The 25220-nt window shown below is 40.6% G+C and overlaps 3 protein-coding genes across 28 annotated transcripts in view; 2 read left to right on the top strand and 1 right to left on the bottom strand.

Moving 5' to 3' along the window:
* The window catches only part of ACSL5 (acyl-CoA synthetase long chain family member 5), a 45853-nt gene extending 39039 nt beyond the window's left edge, over positions 1 to 6814 (top strand). For all 4 annotated transcript variants that reach the window (XM_059173196.1, XM_059173195.1, XM_059173197.1 and 1 more), the window contains 8 exons: positions 174 to 246; positions 1691 to 1779; positions 2074 to 2190; positions 3224 to 3367; positions 4212 to 4313; positions 4817 to 4888; positions 5284 to 5430; positions 6551 to 6814. In XM_059173196.1, the coding sequence (XP_059029179.1) occupies positions 174 to 246; positions 1691 to 1779; positions 2074 to 2190; positions 3224 to 3367; positions 4212 to 4313; positions 4817 to 4888; positions 5284 to 5424 (738 nt within the window). In that variant the 3' untranslated portion in view covers positions 5425 to 5430; positions 6551 to 6814. The remainder of the gene's footprint in view (positions 1 to 173; positions 247 to 1690; positions 1780 to 2073; positions 2191 to 3223; positions 3368 to 4211; positions 4314 to 4816; positions 4889 to 5283; positions 5431 to 6550) is intronic.
* A 1228-nt stretch (positions 6815 to 8042) lies between these two features.
* ZDHHC6 (zinc finger DHHC-type palmitoyltransferase 6) lies at positions 8043 to 24570 on the bottom strand. 3 transcript variants are annotated; one of them, XM_059173198.1, is made up of 11 exons: positions 24337 to 24570; positions 22842 to 23322; positions 21119 to 21210; positions 19571 to 19730; positions 17942 to 18103; positions 16233 to 16286; positions 11676 to 11843; positions 10662 to 10703; positions 9843 to 9988; positions 9713 to 9759; positions 8043 to 8657 (listed from the first exon to the last, which is right to left on the bottom strand). In XM_059173198.1, the coding sequence occupies exons 2-11, from the start codon at positions 23106 to 23108 to the stop codon at positions 8554 to 8556; spliced, it is 1242 nt and encodes a 413-aa protein (XP_059029181.1). In that variant the 5' UTR covers positions 23109 to 23322; positions 24337 to 24570; the 3' UTR covers positions 8043 to 8553. The 3 variants fall into 3 exon arrangements, with proteins under 3 accessions (XP_059029181.1, XP_059029182.1, XP_059029183.1); XM_059173199.1 differs by having other exon boundaries at positions 24399 to 24570; XM_059173200.1 differs by lacking the exon at positions 24337 to 24570 and having other exon boundaries at positions 19571 to 19638; positions 22842 to 22888.
* Positions 24571 to 24727: 157 nt separating this feature from the next.
* VTI1A (vesicle transport through interaction with t-SNAREs 1A) overlaps positions 24728 to 25220 on the top strand; it is a 351501-nt gene continuing 351008 nt past the window's right edge. For all 21 annotated transcript variants that reach the window (XR_009353293.1, XR_009353283.1, XR_009353292.1 and 18 more), the window contains exon 1: positions 24728 to 25093. Coding sequence is in view for 7 of the 21 variants with exons in the window: in XM_059173203.1 (XP_059029186.1) it covers positions 25000 to 25093 (94 nt within the window). In the remaining 14 variants the exon portion in view is untranslated. The remainder of the gene's footprint in view (positions 25094 to 25220) is intronic.

Here is a 25220-nt window from a genome sequence, read left to right as displayed (position 1 = left end):
CCACTAACAATTTCGGAGCTGAGGCGTGGTATTAGGTATTAATACCTGAGGGTATTAGGACACCAAGCATCTTCCAATCCTGAGAGAACTTGCTTTCCTCCTGTCTTGCTGTAGGGCATTGCCATTTCATGCTTTGTCTTAAGTAAGTCTCAGACCCTTCTTTTGTTTCCCAGGTGTTCGAAGCATATGGTCAAACAGAATGCACAGCTGGCTGTACATTTACATCACCAGGTGACTGGACTTCAGGTAGGTTCTCCGCCTACTGGGTGGGAGATGCGGTGGTTGGGAGAAAGGTTCCACCTGAACTAGGGCTTAGGTTAGAGAACCTGTGCTCTGGCCAAATGTGGCACTCGGCAAACTCAAGTTTCAGTCCAGAGGTTTCTATCTTGGCTATCCAGCATGGGCACCAGGTAACTTTTTTTTTTTAATAAATTAATTAATTTTCAGAAAAACAATATTCATTATTTTTTCACCACACCCAGTGCTCCATGCAATCCGTGCCCTCCATAATATCCATCACCCAATACCCCAACCTCCCCACCCCCCGCCACTTCAAACCCCTCAGATTGTTTTTCGGAGTCCATAGTCTTTCATGGTTCACCTCCCCTTCCAATTTCCCCCAACTCCCTTCTCCTCTCTAACACCCCTTGTCCTCCATGCTATTTGTTATGCTCCACAAATAAGTGAGACCATATAATAATTGACTCTCTCTGCTTGACTTATTTCACAGCATAATCTCTTCCAGTCCCATCCATGTTGCTACAAAAGTTGGGTATTCGTCCTTTCTGATGGAGGCATAATACTCCATAGTGTATATGGACCACATCCTCATTATCCATTCATCCGTTGAAGGGCATCTTGGTTCTTTCCATAGTTTGGCGACCGTGGCCATTGCTGCTATGAACACTTGGGGTACAGATGGTCCTTCTTTTCACAACATCTGTATCTTTGGGGTAAATACCCAGGAGTGCAATTGCAGGGTCATAGGGAAGTTCTATTTTTAATTTCTTGAGGAATCTCCACATTGTTCTCCAAAGAGGCTGCACCAACTTGCATTCCCACCAAGAGTATAAGAGGGTTCCCCTTTCTCCACATCCTCTCCAACACATGTTGTTTCCTGTTTTGTTAATTTTTGCCATTCAAACTGGTGTAAGGTGTTATCTCAATGTGGTTTTAATTTGAATCTCCCTGAGGGCTAGTGATGATGAAAATTTTTTTATGTGTCTGATAGCCATTTGTATGTCTTGATTGGAGAAGTGTCTGTTCATATCTTCTGCCCATTTTTTGATATGTTTGCCTGTTTCGTGTGTGTTGAGTTTGAGGAGTTCATTATAGATCCTGGATATCAACCTTTTGTCTGTACTATCATTTGCAAATATCTTCTCCCATTCCGTGGGTTGCCTCTTTGTTTTCTTGACTGTTTCCTTTACTGTGCAGAAGCTTTTGATTTTGATGAAGTCCCAAAAGTTTGTTTTCGCTTTTGTTTCCTTTGCCTTTGGAGACATATCTTGAAAGAAGTTGCTGTGGCTGATATCGAAGAGATTACTGCCTATGTAATCTCTTTGATATCAGGCACCAGGTAACTTTTCAGCCTTTCTCTTTTAGAGTCAATCCATAAATATCTCAGAAATGTGCCCAGAACTATCACCGGTTCATGGCTTCCCAGCTGAATTAATGTGGTGTGTTCTAGGGCATGTTGGAGTCCCCCTGCCTTGCAATCACGTGAAGCTGCAAGATGTACCTGACATGAACTACTTTTCAGTGAACAACGAAGGAGAGGTGCGTAGGTTGTGCTCTGCAGTCACGCCCAGACAATCAGAGTAGAGACCTTTATGTCAGAAAGAGCACACAACTGTGAGCAGATGTGGGTTTGACTCGAGATCTTTAACAAGGAACTGAACATCTGTACGCCTCACTTTGCTAGCGCCTACAACAAGGACTAAAATCGGGTGGTGTTCCCACTGTAGTGGGAATCATCCAATGGCTTAAGGTGGGAGCAGGTGTTTGGTCAGTGCCTCTGCTGGGAGTCCCAACTTTTGCCACTGGTTCCACCCTGTGCTGTCTTCTGGGCAGATCTGCATCAAGGGCAGCAATGTGTTCAAAGGATACCTGAAGGATCCTGAGAAAACCAAGGAAGCCCTGGATGAGGACGGCTGGCTTCACACAGGAGACATTGGCCGTTGGCTACCGGTGGGTGCTTCTTCAGAATTTCTGGAAGCCTCTGTTGTCGGGGAATGAAGAAAACTATCTGTTTATAATATGCAGAGATGCGAGTAGATTCGTCAGCGGAGGCAGCTGGAAGGATTAGGTCTGTGTCCTGCCTGACTTGTGGCATCCTCAGACTATAAAGCGGAGAACAATACCACTGAAGAACCTGGGTGGGGGATCCGTGTTCTAGTCCCAGCTATTCCATGGACCAAGAATGTAATTTCAAGTACGCCCCAACACTAGAGTGACAGAGCCCCGTGCCTTATCAGCCATTTCCAGATAATGTCCATTAGGCTGAACTGAAAGCTAATTCCTGAAGTCAGCCTTCTTTATGGTTCAATGGTTGGTTCAGTCTGTTGTCCTACTTAGGGTGTGATCACGTGGATTGTATTTGCTACTTGTCCCAATTCTACAGTACAAATTCCTAAGAACCTAAGCTCCTCAGACCAATTGGCTCAGAAAAATGAAGCTGCAAATGACCTCTGGTGGCTGGTCAGAGCCTTCCCCGGCCCTCCTTCAGCCCTACCGAGCACAGTCATTGACATGCTTCGTTAGCATTAGGACAGTGAAGCTCTTTCAGCCTGCTCAGGGTCTAACAGGAGCCATACACGAAAGGGAGTCAAGGACCGGGAGATCCAACTAATCCAGAAATCTTAGTAAATAGAACTCTTTCCCTATTCCCGAGAGTTCTGGAAATGGAATAATTGGAAATTAAGTTATTGGAAATTCAGAGCTGCGAAGTTTCTTCATTAGATGAGACAACCACTTACACAGCTTCAGCAGGTCCTGGAGATGCTTTCTGAAGCTCTCCACAGAGGACAAAACAGTATAGACAAGTTCTTGCTGGAAGCCTCTCCCTTCCCTTTCCCCAAAGCCAACAAAGAAAAATGAAAAGTTTGCTCAAAAGTCTCTAGAGAGATCACGTTTACAGAAAGAAAATACCTGTGACTTTGCCGCTCTATCCACTGACATCCCCCAGAGGGCTCAAACACTGATGCTGTTCTCTTTCCTATAGAATGGAACTCTGAAGATCATTGACCGTAAAAAGAACATCTTCAAGCTGGCCCAAGGAGAATACATTGCTCCTGAGAAGATAGAAAATATCTACATCAGGAGTAGACCAGTGTTGCAAATTTTTGTGCATGGGGATAGCTTACGGGTAATACGCTGTTTTAACGATAGCCATTTTCAGATACGGGCCGTACTGGCTCCAATAGCTACAGGAAATCTGGATAGTTGGGTTTCAGATGAGAATATTTGTTCTTGTAATACCAAATAAGTGAAGTCATACTCCAACCCTCAAGGCAATATATATGTAAAAAAAAAAATCATTTAAGTGTGAGGGAGTCTGTGAACAAATCAATAGAATTGTTCTAATGGTTACTCTAAAGAGTAGTCATTCAGTAACAAAGGGCCCCATGTCACACTTAGTTCCCACTACAGTGGGAGTTCCTGCGGTACAAGGAACTATTTTATACATACTGTGCTTAACCTTAACTTTTGGGGAGTGGGTGGGGATTGGCAAAAGACAGGCCATAGATGCTTTAGGCTTGATGTTGAATACAATTTTTTTTTTTTTGCATAATCAAATTTGAATAAAACTTTTCTTTTAAAGATTTCATTTATTTCTTTGACAGACAGAGATCACAGGTAGGCAGAAAGGCAGGCAGAGCGAGGAGGAAGCAGGCTCCCTGCTGAGCAGAGAGCCCGATGTAGGGCTCGATCCCAGGACCCTGGGACCATGACCTGAGCTGAAGGCAGAGCCTTTAACCCACTGAGCCACCCAGGCACCCCTGAATAAAACATTTTTGTAAAAAGATACTGAGTAGGAAAATGGGATCAGAATTCCATGAGGGTTTGAAATACACGGTGAGAGGAGGGTGTAGTATAGTATGTTGAAATGAGATCTTGGGGAAGTACCTATTATCAAGCTGGAATCCTGTCTTCATCCAGTGCGGGAACCCCTATCCTACCTCTCACGTGGCCTTGTTTCCTTTCTACAGTCGTCCTTAGTGGGAGTGGTGATTCCTGACCCAGAAGTGCTGCCCTCATTTGTGGCCAAACTTGGGGTTAAAGGCTCCCTTGAAGAACTGTGCCAAAACCAAGTAAGTCTCCCTTAGGAAAGCTCGATGCATCCCCTGGGGCCCATGGTGGCAGAGCACAGGCCGCTCCAACTCAGGCACCAATGATGCCTTCCTTTTTGGAAGAAGAGACTCTTCCTGTGCTTGGGATAGGTGGACGTAGCTGAAACAGATTGATGGGTTTTATTAGATTGGAGGATAGGATGGGATAAGAAGTTAAAAACAAACAAACAAAACCCCCCTTCTATTCTTTTTATAGTATGTTCATTATGGGGGGAAAATTGGAGAATAGAGAATCAAAAAATACCATCCAGAGGAAATCCCTGGTAACATTTAGATTTGCCTTTCCTTCTCATTAGCTTCTTGAGCAACAGTAAGCATGAAATGTGCTTGTACATACATAAACCTATATATATCCTTCTATCCTGATGAGCTTTTGTAGGTATTTTGAGTTGGTTCACATTTAGCCTTTCATTTGGTCTCTTTTTCAAACCAGCCATGCTTTAAGCTGTGTTTTATATTCTTAGGTTGTAAAGGAAGCCATTTTAGAAGACTTGCAGAAAATTGGGAGAGATGGTGGCCTTAAATCCTTTGAACAGGTATGTACTGCTGATATAATCCTGGTCTCTTATGTCATAGTAGAAAGTTCTAATGTTTAGATTTATAGAGGTTTCAATGTAACTTCCAAGGGATGGATTTGAAGTTTTGTACCATTAGCCCACTAAGAACGAATGGCAGTGACCTTTTATAGTTCCTTGTACAATCCTTATTTGCTGTTTATTATCCATTTCCCCTTCTCAGTTCTTTCCCAAATTATCAGTTTGTGGGAATGGGCCTGTGTTACTGTTGTCTTTACCCTCCCACTGCATCAACCCCTCTTTTCTCAAGTTCTTTACATAGCACGCAAGAGGCTCTGCAGAAAAGTCTGAATCACTAATAAATGTGTGTGTGTGTGTGTGTGTGTGTGTGTGTGTGTGTGTGTCTTCTCTTCTAGGTCAAAACTGTCTTTCTACATCCAGAGCCATTTTCCATTGAAAATGGACTCTTAACACCAACACTGAAAGCAAAGCGGGCAGAGCTTTCCAAGTACTTTCGAAACCAAATCAACAGCCTGTATGAGAACATCCAGGAATAGATTAAGGTACTTAGAGCTGGAGCGGGCTTAGAGGTAGCCTGCCTTGTAGAATATGGATTAAAAACTAATCCTATGTTCATTTTCTGTCTTTCCTCTTGTCTGTTATTTTTGCCTATTAAATTAACAAAAACCATAGTTGACCGCTTTCTAAAAAATATTGAATTATAATGTAACAGCTTAGCCCTGAACTAAATACATTTTGTCTTTCCCCTCTTAAATATTGCTGACACTTGGGGTTTTGGTCTTTATTTATTTATTTATTTATTTTTAAGATTTTATTTATTTTATTTGACAGAGAGAGATATCACAAATAGGCAGAGAGGCAGGCAGAGACAGAGGGGGAAGCAGGCTCCCTGCCGAGCAGAGGGCCCTATGCCGGGCTCGATCGCAGGACACTGAGATCATGACCTGAGCCGAGGGCAGCGGCTTAATCCACTGAGCCACCCAGGCGCCCCGGGGTTTTGGTCTTGTATCAACATGCCTTTCTTCAGGGTCCAATTGTTATTCTGTCCCTTCTTTACAACCTCTAAGCTTTGTAAATGACCACCAGTTCAAGAGCCCAAGTGACTTCTTCCTTCTTGTTTTACAGTAAACCCATCTTGCTGACAGTCCCAGGACTTAGGCCTTCCAATGTTCAAATTAAGAGATCATTAAGTTTTAAGAACCTGTTTAGGGGTGCCTGGGTGGCTCAGTCATTAAGTGGCTGCCTTCGGCTCAGGTTGTGATTCTGGGCTTTTGGTATTGAGCCCGACATCGGGCTCACTGCTCAGCGGAAAGCCTGCTCCTTCTTCCCCCCCGCTTGTGTTTCCTCTCTCGCCGTCTCTCTCGCAAATAAATAATTTCAAAAATAAAAAGCTGTTTAAAATTCATAATTTAAACTATTCCTCAAAACCACTGAAATTTGAAATATCACTAATATCAGTCACACTTTTGGGACTCATTTCTTCTATGTGCTTCTGTGTACGCTAATGTCTGTCTACAGAAGGAAAGTTTGATCATACTGAACATTTCCTAAACTCCCTAGTTTCTGACTTGGGAGAATTAAAAAAATGGGGCCTAGAACATGTCCAAAATTCACAAAATGTTATCTACAGTAGTAACTGATGACTAAATCTTTTCCTTACAGTTTGCTGCTGAACTGGAAGCTATGGGGGAAGGAGTTTAAACTCATGTCAAGTGCACTTTTCAAGTAAATGAACCGGGCACTTTGTTCCTGAACTAGGAACAAAGACCTATGGGCATGCATGGACCCTCCACAACAGGCTTATCTTCTGGGAAGAACCTGACTGATCTTTTCTCCACTGGACTCCAGTTCCTGTTATACCTTACCCTCAGACAACACATTGCTTCCACTTGTAAAGTCTTTAAAATAAACTACTGCAAACATGTACACTGTGGTGTGTGTTTCCTCACGGACCATGATAAGAATCACAATCAAGGACCATTTATCAAGCAAGCTAGGGGCTCTCAAACTGGGCTGTAAACTAGAATTACCTGAGGGGTTTAAAGAGATCCTAATAATGACTGAGTGTCACCCTAGGGATTCTGACTGAAATGATCTGGGCTATGGCCTGGGAATTGGGATTTTTACTTTTAAAAATCCCTAGGTGATTCTAATCTGCAACCTAGATCGGTGGCTACTAAAGGCAATACTGAGAGGACCAGGCCCTCTTCTCCCACAGCTGTGAATAACAAACAAATACCAGCTGAGCCCAAACTCCAACCAAGCACACGACTCACTGTTTCCTCCTTTACCATCTGTGTTGTGCTGTCTTCGACAGTGTTCCTCTCTGACCTCTAACTGGAGGTAAGGAGAATGTTCATGGATGGTCTTTCTAGACCATGAGCCCAGAAAAGCTTAAGAGATGCCTATTCTTGAGTATCTGCAACAAAGGGAAGACAAGAATTAACCTACGGGGTCCCTTGGTGGTCTAGCTCCTATTACCTCCTTGACCTCTCCTGCTCTCTCCCTCCCTCATTCCAACTAAACCACACTGGCTTCCTTACTGTTCCTCAAACATGCCAGGCACATTCCAGCCTGTTGTTCTGGCTGTTTCCTCTGTTTAAGACACAGCTGGCTACTCTCAGAGGTAAACAACTTGTCCCTTCAACTGTCAAAGGTCACGTCCATCAGACCATCTTACCTGCTCTCTTCACAATGTGTATTTTGCTTGTCTGTCTACCCCCCACCTATCACTAGAACAGAGTCCTGTTTCATTCACTGCTAAATCTCCAAGTGTCCTTCCCTTAATGTTAACTGTTACAACCCCCAAAAGCTCAAGTTCCCTGCCTTAGGAAGAATTAGAATGGGAGCAGACGACTTCTGTAATTCTACTTGTGCCTAGACAAGCCCAACGTTAAGCATCCAATCCATCAGCTTAGATCCTACCATTCGCATGAACTTCAAGATTTGAGAGACTCAAGTGTATAGTTGAGGCAGTTGGAGCTCGCTGAAAGTTTCCCAGAATACTGTGATCTCATACCACTAGTTCATTTACTGAGTATCTTAAGACTCGGGATTAAAGATGCCAATTTCTCACAAGGTAGTAGAGGAGTTTTTCCACAAAGAACTATGACAAAGCTTTTTAGTCAGCCAAAAGAAAGAGGATAGTAAAAAATTAGATTTATACAGAACAGCCATTGATCTTTATTTGATTTGACAAAATCTGCATTATTAAAAGACAGGTAATAAAATTTAAGCTTATATTGAATCTGATGTATGTTTTCTACAGTATCTAGAATATTACATAAGAAATAACTGAGAGGGAAACAGAATAAAAGCATCACATGCAGATGCTCCTGGCAAAGGGGGAACTATATCTGCAGGTGAGGTCCATAGTGTGCAGCGCATAAAAAAAATCCTAGAGAAAATGCAATTGACTTACTTGGGTGAAGTGTTTTTCCTTTTGTGGAGAGAAAGAAGTGACAGAGGGGCAGGAATTCAAAGGCATATGCAGAATGGCTTCTTCATTTCAAAATGGTAATAAAAATATTTAGATTATGGCACTAGGGCACCTTTGAGGAAAAGAACACCTTAACCAGAGTAGGCTCATTGCATAATTCTTTAGTAATATGTACAATTTTCAAGTAATGGAGAGGACTTAAAGAGTAATTTTACTTCAGCAGTGGCTATCTATTTTTCTTCTCGCCCTCTGGGGCTTGATCTGTTTCAGCATCACAGGGACATTTCTCCACACAGTTTCTAGGGAACCAGCCTCTGATTCGTGAAACACCTGATGGAGAAAATGAAATTGATGTGAATAGATTTAGTGATCTTGCTGAGCCAAATAAGTCCCACTACTTTAAATCAGTAAGCTTTTAGTTCTGTTTTACTTTTTTCCTCCTTTACCAGCTTTTATAAGCTTAATTTGAGAAAAAAAAATATGTATATGTTTAAAAGCTGTCTGTCAAGTCAGAAAACCAGTATTTCCCAAATGGTATTAGCTGGGAAAGGTGCAAATGTGGTTCAGGACAAGCCCTAAGTGGAGCATGGGGGGGGCGGGGGAACATGGGCAGGATTCCTTGATACGGTGTTCACTTACATATGTGTGATCGTGGGTGTTCACTTACATATGTGTGATCGTGGTGTTCTGGGCACTCTCATACTTCACCTGTTCCAGGGAACCACCTCCCTGTAGCTTCTATGAATTTCCTTCTTAGGTTTCTTCCTAACATGTAAATTTCTGTGTCAAGGTTGCCTAAGCAGTCATATTGGGTGAATCTAAAGGCATCCAGAATTAACCTTTACTTTACAAAGGAACAGTTCTAAAACTTAAAGAAAAGAAAAAAAATTAAAGACACAGAAAATTTCAATCTGTTAATTTCTGTAATAAATTCATAGGAATATGCATTCACAGAGAGAGTGTAGGGCAAAAGGGTCTGGTGTATAGGCTGTAAAGCCGGACTGCTTGGGCTGGACACCTGGCTCTACCTGTTTTTAGTGCGGTCTTGGGCAAGGTGCTCAGTCTCTGCATTTTGGTTTCCTCACCAGTGAAATGTACATGAGGGCTGTGGGGGCTTCACCACAAGTGAAGCACTTCTACAAGTGCCTGTCACACAGATCATGATGACCTCCGATATTAGCTGCCCCTAAAAAGACCTGATAAATAGAAGTGCTATGGAGAAATAATCTAAGAAGCCTTTTTCTGTTGCTTGATGGTGTGTCTTATGTCTTATGCTTGATGGTTATGTCCTAATGCACATGACACTGATTGTAACAGTTGTTCTCGCACAATTTGGAATTATTACTAGCAGCTGGTCTATTAAACATTTGTTGCCATTTCCATACCTTCTACAGAGGCATCATCAAGAATTTTATCTCCATACAACCAGTATCTGAAATATTTAAAAGATTAAAATTAATTTTTTTAGGCTAGATGCTAATTTAAAGAAGAAAGTCAGTACTTTCTCTCACTCACCGTAACCCTCTTGTGGCTAAAATGAATTCCCCTTTCTGTAGCCTTATTCGAGGCTCTTCAGTGCAGGGGCTCGTGAAGAAGGTTTTGATTCCTTTATTCAAAGGACAGCAGGCACCACTGTAATCTTCTATTACTCTATACCGTACCTGGCATCAGTAATCAGAAAAACAATGTAATGTTTACCTCTGAATTTCTGTAAATTTGAATTTAAACTGTTAAAGGCAGACCCAAAGTTATCAGGTGACAAGTCTTTACCTCCCAGATCCTTTATAAGAGGCAACTGACATTTCTAGTTCTCTAGGCTTTTCTTAGCCTGCATTTCAAGCACATCGCTACGAATTAAATTTTAGATCAGTACTGTCCAGTAGAACTTTCTGCAGTGAAGGAAATGTTCTATAGTTGTGGTAACCAATGGGTAGGCCCTAGACACACACAGGTACTAAGCACTTCTAATATGGCCAGTACAACCAAGAAGCTCAATTTTTTATTTTATTTTAGTTACTTTAAATTTAAATAGCCACATGTGGCTAGCGGTCATCAAATTGTACAGCATAAGTGTAAGGATGGGTTTCATACTAAAGAGCTATAATGAGGATTTCTGTTGGCAATATAAATTGACTACATTCCCTCCAAACCTCCAAACTACTTAAAAGAAAACAAAAGTGAACTGTATCAAATTTCAACAATTGTAGTAAGAAACATTATTTCATAAAAGCCAACAGTTAGCTTCTACTCAGAGGCAATTCTGAAAACTATACAGAAGGGTAGAGCCTGACAAAAGGAAAAAGAAACTAGTATCATTGCAAAATTTTTACTTACACTTCTGACTCTTTTATCTGCTTTTTGTTTCAACTGTTCAATCTGTTTGGAGATATAAAAAGAACAAATGTTACAACAAACTCCCAATTTTCCAGCATTTCACAGTGCTGACAATTCAAAGGCCCCATGTTTTTGTTTTGTTTTGTTCAGAAAAGTGGAAAGTGGGCTCTCTGACAGAGCAGGAGCTGGCATGAGGCTTTCTTCTCCATAGTCTCTGTCTTCATCTGTGTATACTCACTGAGCATTTGCTATGGCCCAGGGATCAGGGAGATGTACTCACTGCCCTCATGGGACTTCTAGGCTAGTCCTGAAAGTGATGATGACAGAGATTCACGGATTCTTCAGAGACAAGGTAGACAAGACTGCAAAATTCATCCGCAAGTCTCCAATGAAAGTCATCATTATGATATACTTTTCCTCACTTATTCAGCAACAATTTATTAAATGGTACTATATTAGATATAGTAAGGGAAATCAAGATAACTCGTGGTCTCTGTATTAGAATCTTGTTAAAGATATAAGATAAAAGAATTAAATAAAAGTGAGACCTCATGGGTACCACAGAGTTGCATACGGTTAAGTGCCAAATCAAGATGAGGTGGAACTGGAACTGGCCTTGATAATTTCTAATACAGAAGAGGTCACAGGAGAGAAAAAACAGCATGGACAGAGTTAGGTGGCAGGAACACACAAGGGGTTCACTGAGGAAACCACGCCGGTTGGAAAGGGTGGTTTCCATTAGGAAGTAGTTGGAGGCAGCTTTAGGCTGGATTCTGTAACTAAGTAAGGGGATCAGGACTTTATGTCCCATGTATGGAGGATTAAAGAGAGATTTAAATTAAAAGAGAGAGAGGACAGAAGGAGTGCCTTGGGATTTTTAACTTAGATTTATTTTTGCCAAACTGAAAAAAGCCATATGACTTATCTTACTATAAAATGTCATCTGAGTTAAGGGGCACTTAAGGAGACAAGGGTTAGATAGAAAGGAAAGCCTATTTGCACAGAAATACTTACTGTTAAGCTGTACGGGTGACAGTCTTTTCTCACTGGCCACGCTAGTCCATCTCCCTCCGGGACCCCTGACCACGTGAATACCTGCTTAAAGTTCTTCCACCGACTTCCCATATCATAGGGAAAAACAAAGACTTCATCCAGTTGGTAATACTGAATTCGATCTTTAGCCTGTGGGTAACAAAGAAGATAGCAGATGCCTCTGCCTCCAATGGCTCTAAATACTGTCCTATTGATAGTATTGACAGTAACATACATTTATTCCTCAAATTTGTGTCACTCCTAAGAATGCTTCCTCCCTGTGGTCATGTTACACAGAAGAGACAGACAAACTTATCATAATATAAGAGGAACTTGCTATATAACACCGACCTCATATGAGATCATTCAGGAAATGTCTGACTGGGCTTATTCAGGAACACACATTCAAAAATCCTTATTAAAAGAGTTAGTAAGTGCCTGGGTGGCTTAGTTGGTTAAGCATCTGCTTTTGGGGCTCAGGTCATGGCCTCAGGATCTTGGGATGGAAGCGTGATGTCGGGCTTCCTGCTCAGCCAGGAGTCTGCTTCTCCTTCCACTGCCCCTCTCCCTGCTCGTGCTCTTTCTCTTTCAAATAAATAAAATCTAAATAAATAAATGAGTTATTAGCTTTTTTCCACATATAACATATCCTTAATGCTCTTTGCTCAGCAAAACAAAAGAATATAGGTGTAAGGAAGGGATGGTGATAAAAAGATTTAAGAGAAAGCAAGAGTTTATTCAGGATGAAAGAACTGTTTCAGGGGTGCTCCAGATAGCGGCAGTTGTATCGTGGGTAGCAACAACACCTGTGAAGCAGCCAGAAAAATGGGTTCCAGGGGAGTCATCATTTTCTGAAAATTATTTTCTCAAAAAACTAGCAGAAATGTGTTGATCCTCTTTCAGTTTTTTATACCATTATACACGTATATATATATATACTTATGTATATATGCATTTATAGGTGTACTTTATACATATACATAAATATTCAGGTTGTATAAATTATATTCTAGGCACTTGAATTGTTAACTTGAACTTAAGGAGATAAACTGACTTAGAATTTCTTAAGTTCCACTGACACCTAGTGGTATAAAGATGCATAATTTATTCTTATAATAAGTATACAAACCCAGCTGAGTTTGTATCAACTTTTTTTGTTTTTTAAATTTGTATCAATTTTAGTGCCTGATAAATTTCAATAAATTTTCTATAAAGTTAACCACTTATTTATATTTTTTAGTCAGCAACAGAGTGCCAGTTTTAAAATAACTTTTAGGTTTAGCACGGTACTTTATGAAGAGCCTTCGTCATCAGAAAAAAATTATTAATCTAATGATGATACATTACATTATTAACTAGAAATGACACCTTGAAATACTTTATTATCGGGGACAATATTTTAGGGAAAGTTTTCTTGCTTAGAAAGTTTTCTATTGCTTAGAAAATAATATTGATGTTAATTCAATTAAAATAATTGTCAAGCTATATGTATATGTATGAATCTACTAAACTGCAAATTCCCACACAAACAGTAAAGGATAATTTATTTTCCCTTTCTATAAACAAAAGTCTCAGAATCTTCAAAATGGTTAAGAGTCTCAAAGAACAGAGATTTAAGCCATTAACAAAGAAACAGTGGTAAGGATGAGTAGCTTACAAAAAGACTGAGGCCTGGTCTCTGCCTAAGAGAAGCACTCAGTGAAGTTGGGGTATTCTATCAATACTGTGTTAGAAGGTAACAGAGGTGTGGTCCCTTTTGGCTCAGTCGGTTAAGCATCCGGCTCTTGATTTTAGCTTAGGTCATGATCTCCGGCTACTAAGATTCAGTCCCACATCAAGTTCTGCACTGAGTGTGGAGCCTGCTTAAGATTCTCTCTCTCCCTCTCTGTCCTTCCCCCCCGCTCATGCTCTCTCCCTTTCTCTCAAAATAAATAAATAAATAAATAAATAAATAAATAAATAAAATTTAAAAAGAGAGAGAGAGAGAAAGTAAGAAAGAGGCAACAGAGATGTGTAACAGGTGCTATGGGAAAGGCAAAGAAAAAAAAATAAAAAAGAAAGAAAAAAAATAAAGCCCACTTAGCTAATCTAGGGAGAGTCAAGGAAGGTTCTTTGGAAGAAATGACACCTAAACTAGGTCTTGAGGCAGAAGAAATCAGCAACAAGGAGGAAGAGTGTTCTGGGTGGAGCGAATGACATGTGAAAAGATAGAGAAGCATATGATGTATAAAATTGGGAGTTTTTGATTTTAGTTGGTATCAAGAGTGAGATGGGGTGGGAAGAGGTAGAAAATGCTAAGGAGCTCGGACTTAACCCCGTATGTATATCAGTGGTTCTCAAAGCATGCCTGGCACACCTCTCCCAGTCCCCAAGATCTTCTCTTATGGTTCAACAAAATCAAACAACTTTCATCTTAATATTAACATGTTATTTGTCTTTTTCATTGTGTTGATATTTGCAGTAGTGGGTAAAATTGCTAGTACCTTTAGCAGGAATCATGATAGTGGCACCAAACTGTGCAAATAGAGATTATATTCTTCACCATTACATACTCATGATTTAAAAAAAAATCGAACAAAAGTTTTACATAAGAATGTTCTCGATGATGCAATAAAAATAATTATTTTCATTAAATCTCAACTCTCAAGTAGATGACCTCTCATGTGACAAAATGGGGAGGACACATAAAGCACACCAAAGCATTTATCTCAAGGAAAACATCTGTTTGTGTTGTGAACTAATAAAAGCTGTATAGCCAACTTTTTTCATTTAATGCAATTTTACTTGAAAGAATGAGTAATGAAACAAACTAAGGTTACTGAAACTTCAATATTTGGCAGAAATTTTCTCAAAAATTAACAAAGTCAAGCTGTTACTTCAATGTAAACAACTATCTATTGTCAGTGAAAAAATTAAGGCTTTCAAGTGAAAATTAGAACTTTGGAAAATTTGTATCCACCGCGATGAGCCTGATTGCTTTCCAAAATAAAGGCCCTTCCCCCAGAAAATTGGTAATGATATGAATCAATGTATCAGCATTTGGAAAATGTGCATTACTCTATAAAACTGTATTTTCCAAATGACCAATACCTGATGTTATAAAATCATGTATGGGTAAAAGGTCCATTCAAAGAGCAAGATGTACTGATGGACTGAAATGTACAAGAGTACAAAACGTTTACTGATAGAGCTTTACCTCTCACATACAACTAACCTTTCAAGGCTATCACCTGTGAAGTTCTCATGTAGTACCAAAGAATATCCACTGTCAACTAAAAAGCCTATTCAAATACTCTTTCCTTTTCTACCTACTTATCTGTGTGAAGCTGGATTTTCTTCATATACTTCAATCAAAGCAACATATCGCAACAGAGTGAATGCAGGAGAAGTGAGAATCCAACTGTCTTCTGTTAAGTCAGATATTAAAGAGATTTGTAAAAATACAAAACAATGCCACTCTTCTATTTTTTACTTTGAAAAATATAATAATTTTTTAAAATATGCTATTTTTATTAACATATAATGGGTATATTATTTTTAAATGAAATTATAAAGCTTCAAAATTTTTCTCAGGAAATATGACAATCATTGATAACTACTACACAAATTAAGAAAGCTCTTTAGTGTCCTTAACAATTTTGAGAATGTAAAAGGGTTCTGAAACCAAAAAGTTTAAGAAACTAGTCCTATAACTTCAAGCTATAGACTGGCTGCCAGGGGGCTAAATATGTCCTATTGTTATGTTTTATTTGGCCCACAAGGCTTTTTGTTTTTAATGTGAACTGCTTCCTAATATCTAAAAACAAAGAGATGTCACAGAAATCCAGATCTCTTACTCTTCTAGAAAAACAATTAGATGATTTCAGATTACTGAGTGAGTACCCCCCCCCCCCCATGGTAACAATCAGCTTCATCTGTTAGGCAGCTCTAGTATCACAGGCTGGCTCCTGTCACCTAAGTGATCCGCCTGGCCCCCGCAGGTATGTGGGTTTATAGTCCCTGCTACAGTGATGGTGAGGCTCTGAGAAGCTGTAAGCGGGGAGCAGAGTGGTCAGATGGACTTTACAACAGAATCGCAACAGACAGAATGAAGTATGTATTAAGGGTTGGGAGGTCTGTAACAAGCTATGCTCTAAGTCCTATGGCTTATGAAGGTTTGTTAGTCCTAAAGCACTGAAAAAAACTTGATGGCATCTTGGTGGGAGAGATGTTCCTTTCTGAATGGTCTGCCTTAACCCCTAATCTGAGGAAGAATGGCCAAATGATTTAATGGATGGCTTGGGCTTCTTCAGCAACTCAGGGTGAATGAGAAGCATATTTCTGTGGGAGTTACATTAAACCAAGAATGAATCAAAATGTTTCTTTTTTATATTCTTCTTTTATGTGGCACTCAAATGACTGAAGAAAGCCATCTGATAGTGAAGTTTTCACTTCCAGGCATTTATTAGTTAATCTGGCCTATGAACTAATCTTTATTTTTTTTTATTTTTTTCTGAGCTAATCTTTATTGAGATTGAGGAAACAATTATTAAAATTTACCTTTTCTTCAATCCATGATTCAATAGAAGTTTTGTTTCTGAGAATTATTTTCATCTGAAAATTAAATGATACACAGTAAAATTTTATGATGAAACTTCAGTTCATTTAAGATTATCATCTTTGTAGTAACCCTATGAGATAGTTTTTATTGGTGCATTCCACTGATGAAGAGATCAGGATAACAAAGGTTAAGTGACATACTCAGGGTGTGGTCTATCTGACTCTAAAGTCCTTGCTCTTCAGCACTGTGCTACAAAGCCTCTCCACAAAATGATAATGGTCATCATCCATAATCAAATCTGAATCTACTAGCTTAATAAAGCTTCAGGTTTTAAGTACTAACTTCTGAACAAGGCTTCCACACTATTAATAAAACATTGATCCACTTAATCACTTAATCAGTATTTGTGCATTTTGCTACTAAAATCGCTTATCACTATCTTTAATTAACCTTAAGTTTATGATTAATTTATTTACTACAACGAAGTGACTCAGTCAACCTAGATATTCCGCTTGCTTTAAAAACCAAATATATTCAGTCTTGATTCTATTAATCAATTTTCCTAGCTATGACTCAATCCACTTATCTGGGCTTTTACACCACAGGGTTTTAGTCTATTTCTAATATGATTCTTAATCAGAGGCAGTGGGGGAATTTTTTCAAAGAATTTGACCCCAGGCTAATAGAAAACATAAAGTATAACCAAAACCAAGATATTTCAAAACTACAAGTTTGAAAGGGTTGAGTGATGCACCAGAGCCCTCAGGCCAGCATTTCTGATTCTATGAGAGGTCTGCGTTTCCTTTTAGTCCAGCTGTGTCCACAGAAACAGTGGGGCAGGGTAAAGACACATATGGGAAAGAAGTCCTCACCATATTCCTATGGCTGAGCACAACAGAACCTGGCCCACAGCGGGCCTTCGACTAGTGAGTAAGTTAACTAAGTGAACGGAATGGTTCATAACTGTTTTGTCATGGGCCACATCCTTCTCCCCTGTGCTCTCACAGCACTTTGTACATAAATCTGTGATATTCGCATGAGCCAGTATTAGTTAACTGTTTACTACTAATTGTGACTTCCCTAAGAGCAGGACTTTTTTCATTATTGCAGCCTCCGAAATTAGCACACTAATTCACCAGAGTAGCCATTAAATAGCACCGTACCATAGGGTTGTTATTGGAATTAAATGAACTACTACATGTGATGTCCCTAAAACGGTGTCTTGCACATAATAAGTGCTGAATAAACATTGGCTTTATTATGATGATGATGATTAAATACATGCTATTATAAAACAGCATTAATAATTATGTTTACTGAATACATAAGTGGATTATCTTGAGTTAAGTCACTTCACCTTTCCGTGATTCAATTACTCATCTGTAAGGAAGGGGAAAATATTCCTCTTCAACTCTTTCTGGGGGTTGATGTAAAGATCAAGAGAGACCATAATGTGATAAAGGCTTTCTCAACTATAAAGTGATATATAACTCTAAGATAACACTTTAAAAATTCAATCAATTACCTGGAGATTTAGGTAGTCACTTCAAAATCATCTGGCTAGTACAGAGATTAGCTACCTCGATGGTACAGGTAACAGTAACTTCCATTTCATACTGCATACCTGAATGCGGTCTTCAGCTCTTTCTCATCACAAGCAGCCCCAGTAAGTGAACAACTTTTTGCTAGAGGTAAACAAGAAACTTACCTGGATAAAAAACAACATCCCAACAGCTATGGTTGTTCCTAAAGCTAATCCCAAGGCAAACAAAGTAGCCGCAAATGCTGCTAATCCAAATGGAATAATTGGAAGAGGATCTCTCCGGGCTGCACTCATATCAATCTTGACTGTGTTCCAACCAAAGGAGAGCTACGAACAACAACACACACTTGAAATGTTCAGTTGTTATAAATGGTCAGATTGTACTGGGACACTTAAAACAACTTGATCAAAAAAAGATCAACAAATGATAACCTGAAGCTGTGGCTAAAAGAAAATGAATTTCTAATGTGTTTCTAATTGATACTGGGGCTTGAACTCATACTGATACGCAGAATATCATTCTTAGTTATTTTCGAATGTTACCTTTTTTGTTTGTTTGTTTTTAATTATTTCCTCAGAAAGCATAAGGTATACCGACTAACATTAATATGCATGAACAACACTAGTCATCAATCTAAGTTATAATTGTGTCACCCATCTTCTCCTTGCTTTTCAATATTTACAGGAATCTTCCGCAGCAAAAAAAAAAAAAAAAAAAAAAAAAAAAAAAAAAAAAAAAAAAAAAGACAGCCTAGAATTTAGTTGTTTCTTCCCTCATGTGCCACAATCAGAGGTGTAAAAACTGGCAAAATGCAGCGAAACATGCCCTGTAGATGCTTACCACCTGGTCTGCAAAATGTTTTCAAATAGTCACCCAGGTGCTAACATTTAAAAATCAGGAGACGTTAAACTTCTGGTTTAACTTTAACTTTTTTGAAGTCCAGATTTTCTGATTTTTTCCTGAAAAACTAGAAGATCTAGTATCACTGGACTAGGTGTCCAGACATCAGAAACTGGTTGAGGTTGATACGGATTGTCCCACCGATGAAGGGCCTACGTTCTCCAGGTGCTACAGTCCTTGTAGCATTTACCCACCAGGCTTCTTTAGGGATTGAATCTGTGCCCCTGAAGTTTTCTACTTGCCCATCAGTCAACCTAATCTTCTGGAGGATATTTTAGGACATGTGCCTGCTCCATGAGCTACCTTCCATGGCACTGGAATTAGAAATGAACAGAAGAACTGAAACTTGCAAAATGAATTAGATGGAAATAGAAAATACTAGGGCTTTTTCTTCTTGTTCCTTTTTTCTCATTATTCTCACCACAGCTACAAAGTGTGAAATCGAATAAATTATACATACAGTAATAATATTATCAACTTCAACTACAGCTAGTAAGGTACGTTTCCAAAACAAAATAATTTTTCCTCATCTAAAAAACTAAGTGTTTGGGTACCTGGGTGGCTTAGTCAGTTAAGTGGCTGCCTTCAGTTCAGGTCATGATTGCAGGGTTCTGAGATCCAGTCCTGTGTTAGGCTTCCTGCTCAGCAGGGAGTCTGCTTCTCCCTCTCCCTCCCGCTCATGCTCTCTCTCTCAAATGAATAAAAAAAGCTTAAGAAAAAAATTAAATTTTAATAGCTTTTTTTTTTTTTAAAGAAATTCATATATATGTAAAGCAAAGTTCTGTTTCCCAACCTAAATCATGAACATCATCATTCCAAAAGGGGCTCCTTAAATAACTATAACTACCATTTAATTTGGCATAAATGATTTTATAACAAACACTGTCACTTACCCGATTATAAAGCTGTGTATACATAGTCATAACAAAAATGAAGGCAGCATGAATACAACCCAGTGGTGCTAAAAGGAGAAACAGTGTGAACGAAGCATGGTTTTGGTAACCACAACAATTGTTGATCCAAGGACAGTGATGGTCCATCTTCATCACACATCTAACAAGAAAAATTTACATAAAACATGAGGCAAAAAATCCTGTCTACTTTAAACAACTTTGGTCTTCAAAAGATCAAGTAAACAGGAAACCAGCAAGCCTGACTCACAGAGGAATTATACTCCATGGAACAGAAAGAAAAGTCTTTATGAGTTTTTAAACAACTCTGAACAGTGACTTCTTTTAAATTCTAAACAACACAAGAGAAGTCAGGGTTTGTAACAGCTTCTGAGGAAACAAGGTCTGCTACAAGTGAGTTTGTTTTAAGATGTCAGGAGGCCCACAGAGAGGTTCATTATAAAGAAAAAAGCTTAGGGGCGCCTGGGTGGCTCAGTGGGTTAAAGTCTCTGCCTTCGGCTCAGGTCATGATCCCAGGGTTCTGGGCTGGAGCCCCACATCGGGCTCTCTGCTCAGCAGGGAGCCTGCTTCCTCCTCTCTCTGCCTGCCTCTCTGCCTACTTGTGATCTCTGTCTGTCAAATAAATAAATAAAATCTTTAAAAAAAAGATTTATTTTAATCTCTAGCTCTGAAATGCAGTGACTGAGGTAGAGTACAACAGAGATTCAACAAAATCACTTCTAAATCTCTGCCAGGGTTGATGGGACCGAGAAGACCTTGTAACTTCCTTCCTGTTCTCGTCCTTTAGATGTGGATTCTCTGAGCTATGAAGCTAACTATGGAATATAAGATGTGGTATAACAAGCAAAGTCTTACTGAGCTTCCTTTCCTTGTTGCTAGAAGAATATTTCCTGGCCTCATACCAAACTATATATTTGCCACAAATGGTTTTCCTAAACCTCAACATTCTCATCACAAATTTCTTATTAATAAATCAGTGTAAGAGCTGTGTATGTAAAAAAGTTCTAGTTTATTTTGTATTCTTATAGTGATTTCATTTTCTTCCCATTAAGTTTTTTATATTGAACACTAGCGATAATACACACCTGAGTTCATTTATTAGATCTGCATAACGTGTAAATGTTAGTCGACCCAAATGATGGAAAGGGCAGGTGTCCCTTATAATTTAGACTCAGAACAATTCTAAAGCTAGTCAAGACGACAGCAGACAAGCACAATTAATCCTGATCTATGGAAACAACTTGAAGGTATAACTTTTTACTCTTGGCAGGACAAGAAGCAAAATTAAATGTATATTTTTCCAAAAAGCAAATAAAAAAAATCTTTTCACTTATAACAAAAAGGAGTGAAGAATGTTTATTATCAAATTGGTAACTTAATAAAATGGAGATATGGACACAAGTGTTTTGACAATGGTTTTTACAAAGAAGCCACCATATAGAGACTAAAACTGAGACTGATGTGGCAGAAAGAAAAACGTAAGACCAGTAACCAAGCTGATCAGTCCCCAAAGAGGAGCAAAGACAGTACCTGTTACACTTTCTGCAGTGATGTGACCGTGGCGCCTTGTATGCTTGGCAGACTTTACAATACTGGAGGTACATGCTATCCTGAGAATTTTCCTTGGTAGCAAAATATAAAAAAAATTCATCAGTTATCTGATCCTAAGTAATAACATGTCAAGTCTTATGAATAAATGCTTTGGTATGGTTTGATTTTTCTTCTGTGAGGGGTTGGGTAAGGACAGAATCCTAACTTGCATTTCCAGTCCTTTTATTTGAGCTGAAATATTTTTAAATAATGAGTTTCTGGTTAACAGCCACATTGCTCTTCCAATTACCCAGAACTCATTTTTAATTTCTCTTCCCCCTGCTCTACCCAAACCCACCACCACTGATCGTAGCTGATTCTACTTTTCCAAACTCTTATTAGAATGGGAGGAGTTCAGGAAAAAGGTAGCTGACCGTGTGGCAGGAACTCTGGAGTGAGGATTCAAACATCAGAGCTGACACTTTTGAGATCTCTTTTGCACCATTTTAGTTACTTCTGACTACTTTCCTGTATCTCTTTCTAATCCAAACTATTTTCAGAATAATATTCCTATAACGCAACCCTGATTAGGTCAGAGCTTGGCTTGACAAACCTCTACTACCTCCCTATGGCCTAACAATTTCTCATACATTTAAGGCCTTCCACAATCTGCCTTAGTTTCCGCTTTATTGGCACAACATAAGCTGTTATTTCTGACTATATGCTTCCACCACCAACCAACCTGGAATGTCTTCTTTCCCATCTGTGGAAATTTCCACTCCTCCCTCAGGTCCCCAGCTGAAAAAGATCAGGTCCTTCTAAACTTCAACAGTACTCACCCCATTCTTCCCTATAATTTAGTTACTTACACAAGTCCCTTGGTTTCTCTCAACTATAAGGTTTTTCAGGATACAAAGTTGTCTTACTCATCTCTGTACCCACTTTAAATAGTATACTACATTAGTGTTTCTCCAACATTAACATACTTAAGAATCATCTGGGGATTTTGTTGAATGCTGATTCTGATTCCTAGGTCTCGAGTGGAGCCCAAGATTCTGCATTTCTAACAAGCTATCAGGTGGTGTCCCTCAGCAAGCAATATGGAAAATCACAAGCATAAACTTTCCACAACTTTTAAAAAGTCACAAATTGATTTGTACTGTACTTCCTAATGTGACGATTTTAACATTGACTTTAAAACTTTATGATTTAAGCCAGCAATTTTTATAGACTCCCCAGCCCCCTTCATTCCTCTTTTTTCTTTTAATGCGGGACAGTATTCCATAAAATTTCTCTGGGAAATACTAATTTTTTTTTTTTTTAATTTTTGGGAAATACTAATTTAGATGAGTATTTTCAAACAGATATGCCTGGGTGGCTCAGTGGGTTAAAGCCTCTGCCTTCAGCTCGGGTCATGATCCCAGGGTCCCGGGATCGAGCTCCGCATCAGGCTCTCTTCTTAGTGGAGAGCCTGCTTCCTCCTCTCTCTCTGTCCGCCTGCCTCTCTGCCTACTTGTGATCTCTGTCTGTCAAATAAATAAATCTTAAAAAAAAATAAAAATAAAAAATAAATTCTTTGAGCTCTAAATGATAATTAGAATAATTTGCTTAGACTCTACTAAGGCAAAAAGTAGGCTGTGTCTGATATTATTGGTTAGCAGATAAGCCATAAACTAAATATATGATTATTGTTAGAGTTTCTTATCTTAGATCTTTTTCTTACCGGTTTCCACCCCAAAGGAACAAAGCCAGGACCAATAAACATGGCATTGAAGTAATTATAAAGAATCATGACCGTCCAATTAATCAACATGATGAAGTTCACGCTTCCTCCAGTTGTATGTAAAGGCCAATACCACAACACAGAGTCAATCATGGCCATCGTAGAACATATTGCTATAACACCAAGGGCTATAATGGGACCCCAATGACACAGTCTCTTTAATTCTTGGAGATTTTCAAACTTGATAACCGAGCAGAATGTACCCATTCTGGTGAGGAAGAATGCCTTCCTACTTTTAAAAAATTATAGATTTCCTTTTTCTGTGCACACATTTCCATGTGCCACCAGTCCATGTGGGTTCCTTAACTGTCATGCCTTTAAGCGGTGGGAGGTTAGTGCAGATTATGCCATTTTCACTGTAACACACTCAGAGCTCTTTGTCTCAACTAGGAGAATCCAGTGTCTTGGCTTGAAACCCAATCTAAAGAAAACAAAATGAGAAAGCTCAGTAAAAAATTTTATTATATACATTGACCTCCAATAACCACCTAAACAAAAGCATCTCACAAGTGCACTTCTATGGGATGAGCGCCTTCTCCGATGCTGAAGAGAAGTATTTTATCCCCAAACAGGGCTTATCCCAAACAGGACTCCAGGCTGAATGGCGTCTGAACTGAATACAGGATTCGGAAAGAGTTGCTTTTTACTCCTTTGTTTTCAACTTGTCGGGGAACTGGGACTGTCCAACCTTTAGTGAACGGTTTGGGGAGACCAAGAGGTTCAGAGCTGGAGCAGGCGCGAGGGGTGACTGAATTCCGCTCCCTTCTTCATAGAAAAGAAACTGGCTTGGAGCGGGGGCTTACACCAAGCTGACCACTAACAGCTGACCCCAGACCAGGAACCAAGTCATCCACCTCCTTCTGCGGAATTCCAAACTGCCTTTTACCGAATCGCCGTTCGTCTAGTTAAGAGCCCGACTCGGGCTAAGACCTTTTGCCCGCGATTGCTCCCAAACACCAACTGCAGGATCTATTGGGGCCGAAGGTAGAGAGCCGAGGGAGTGGAAGCAGGGGACGGGGGGGGGGGGCAGAGGTGTGTGTGTGCAGTCACGACTCGAGGAACACGGGGGGATGAACAGGAATGAAAATATCTGAGGGGAAAAAAAAAAAGGAGGAAATGCCTCCGCAGCGAGGGCCGGGGAAGGCAGGACGCCGAGCGCCGGAAGATCTGTGGAAGGACTGATTTCTCACTGGGCTGCAGCGAGTCCAGGGACGATCCCAGATAAAGGGGAATAAGGACTTTCACGCAACAGATGCTGCTGCCCCGTGCCTCAGTTTCCCGCCCGGGTCATGGAGCAGAGCGCTTAGAAATCCTCCCTCAGAGGAGAAACATCCCGGCAAGCGTGGTCGGTTTCAACATTCTGGAGATTCTGGGCTCATTCGGGTGGGGCGAAGACCGCCCAAATCACAGTTAAATCCCTTGCCTTGGCTCCCACCTCAGACCGGTCCTGAGTGCCCGCTCCTCAGCCATCGCATTTCCGGGGCGGCCTGGGCTCACCCGGAACAGGTTTTCTCCTCTTCGGATAACGCCGTCATGGGGACCTCAGGCCCGCGCAAGCAGAAAGCAAATCCTGGCTGGAAGAGGGTGGAGTGCAGAACCTGCCGCCACCGGTCTGTCTCCCCGCCCGCTCTCTCGCCGCTGCTCTCCACCTCCCGCCCGCGGCAGCGTCTCTGCGACAGCCACTTCCGGGAGGTTCCCCACATCACACTTCCCCGGGGAAGCACGTTCCTGGGAGCCTTAGCTTGGGGGAACCAGAGCCGCTTTTCAGAACGTGGAGTGGCAAAAAATGCTTTCCGTGATCCCCGAAAACCCGCAGGTTTTAGGAAGCTTTTCAGGGCCCTAATAGAAGTGCTTTTCTTTTCGAGATTTTTAAAAAAATCTTGAAGCCCGAGCGGACAATAAAAAACGCATCCAGGCCCATTTCCGGAGGACTGAGATTGCGACGAACAACCAGGAAGCGGCCGGGCTGGGAGCTGTCCCCGGTTCTCCACTCTGCTCTCTAGGCCCCCTCCCAGGGTCCCTACACGGTGTTCGTCGGTCCCGCGTGGCTCTTGCCACGACCTGGGCTCCGGCCCGGGCCGACCTTTCCCGAGCCGCCATGTCATCCGACTTCGAAGGCTACGAGCAGGACTTCGCGGTGCTCACGGCAGAGATCACCAGCAAGATTGCGAGGGTCCCCCGTCTCCCGCCTGGTGAGAGTCCTGACCCGGCCGGGCGGGGGTGGCCCTGAGGGCGCTGAGGCTCGCGGGCGGTGGAACGTCTCTGAGGAACGAGGTGGGGCAGGGTTCCCCCCGGAGTGATGGAGCTGGACTTGGCTGA

This window comes from Mustela lutreola, chromosome 4 (assembly GCF_030435805.1).
Source record: "Mustela lutreola isolate mMusLut2 chromosome 4, mMusLut2.pri, whole genome shotgun sequence".
NCBI lineage: Eukaryota > Metazoa > Chordata > Mammalia > Carnivora > Mustelidae > Mustela > Mustela lutreola.
Note: the sequence above shows the minus strand (reverse complement) of the source record. Positions and strands in the feature narration are given on the sequence as shown.

What these genes read in the sequence shown, in the direction of transcription:
- ZDHHC6 (XM_059173198.1), bottom strand. Translation starts at nt 23,108, where the DNA reads ATGGGTACATTCTGCTCGGTTATCAAGTTTGAAAATCTCCAAGAATTA. An exon ending in ATACACAGCTTTATAATCGG is followed by an intron (nt 18,104 to 19,570) that starts GTAAGTGACAGT and finishes TGTTGTTCGTAG; the next exon opens with CTCTCCTTTGGTTGGAACAC. An exon ending in GGATGTTGTTTTTTATCCAG is followed by an intron (nt 16,287 to 17,941) that starts GTAAGTTTCTTG and finishes TTTAATTTTCAG; the next exon opens with ATGAAAATAATTCTCAGAAA.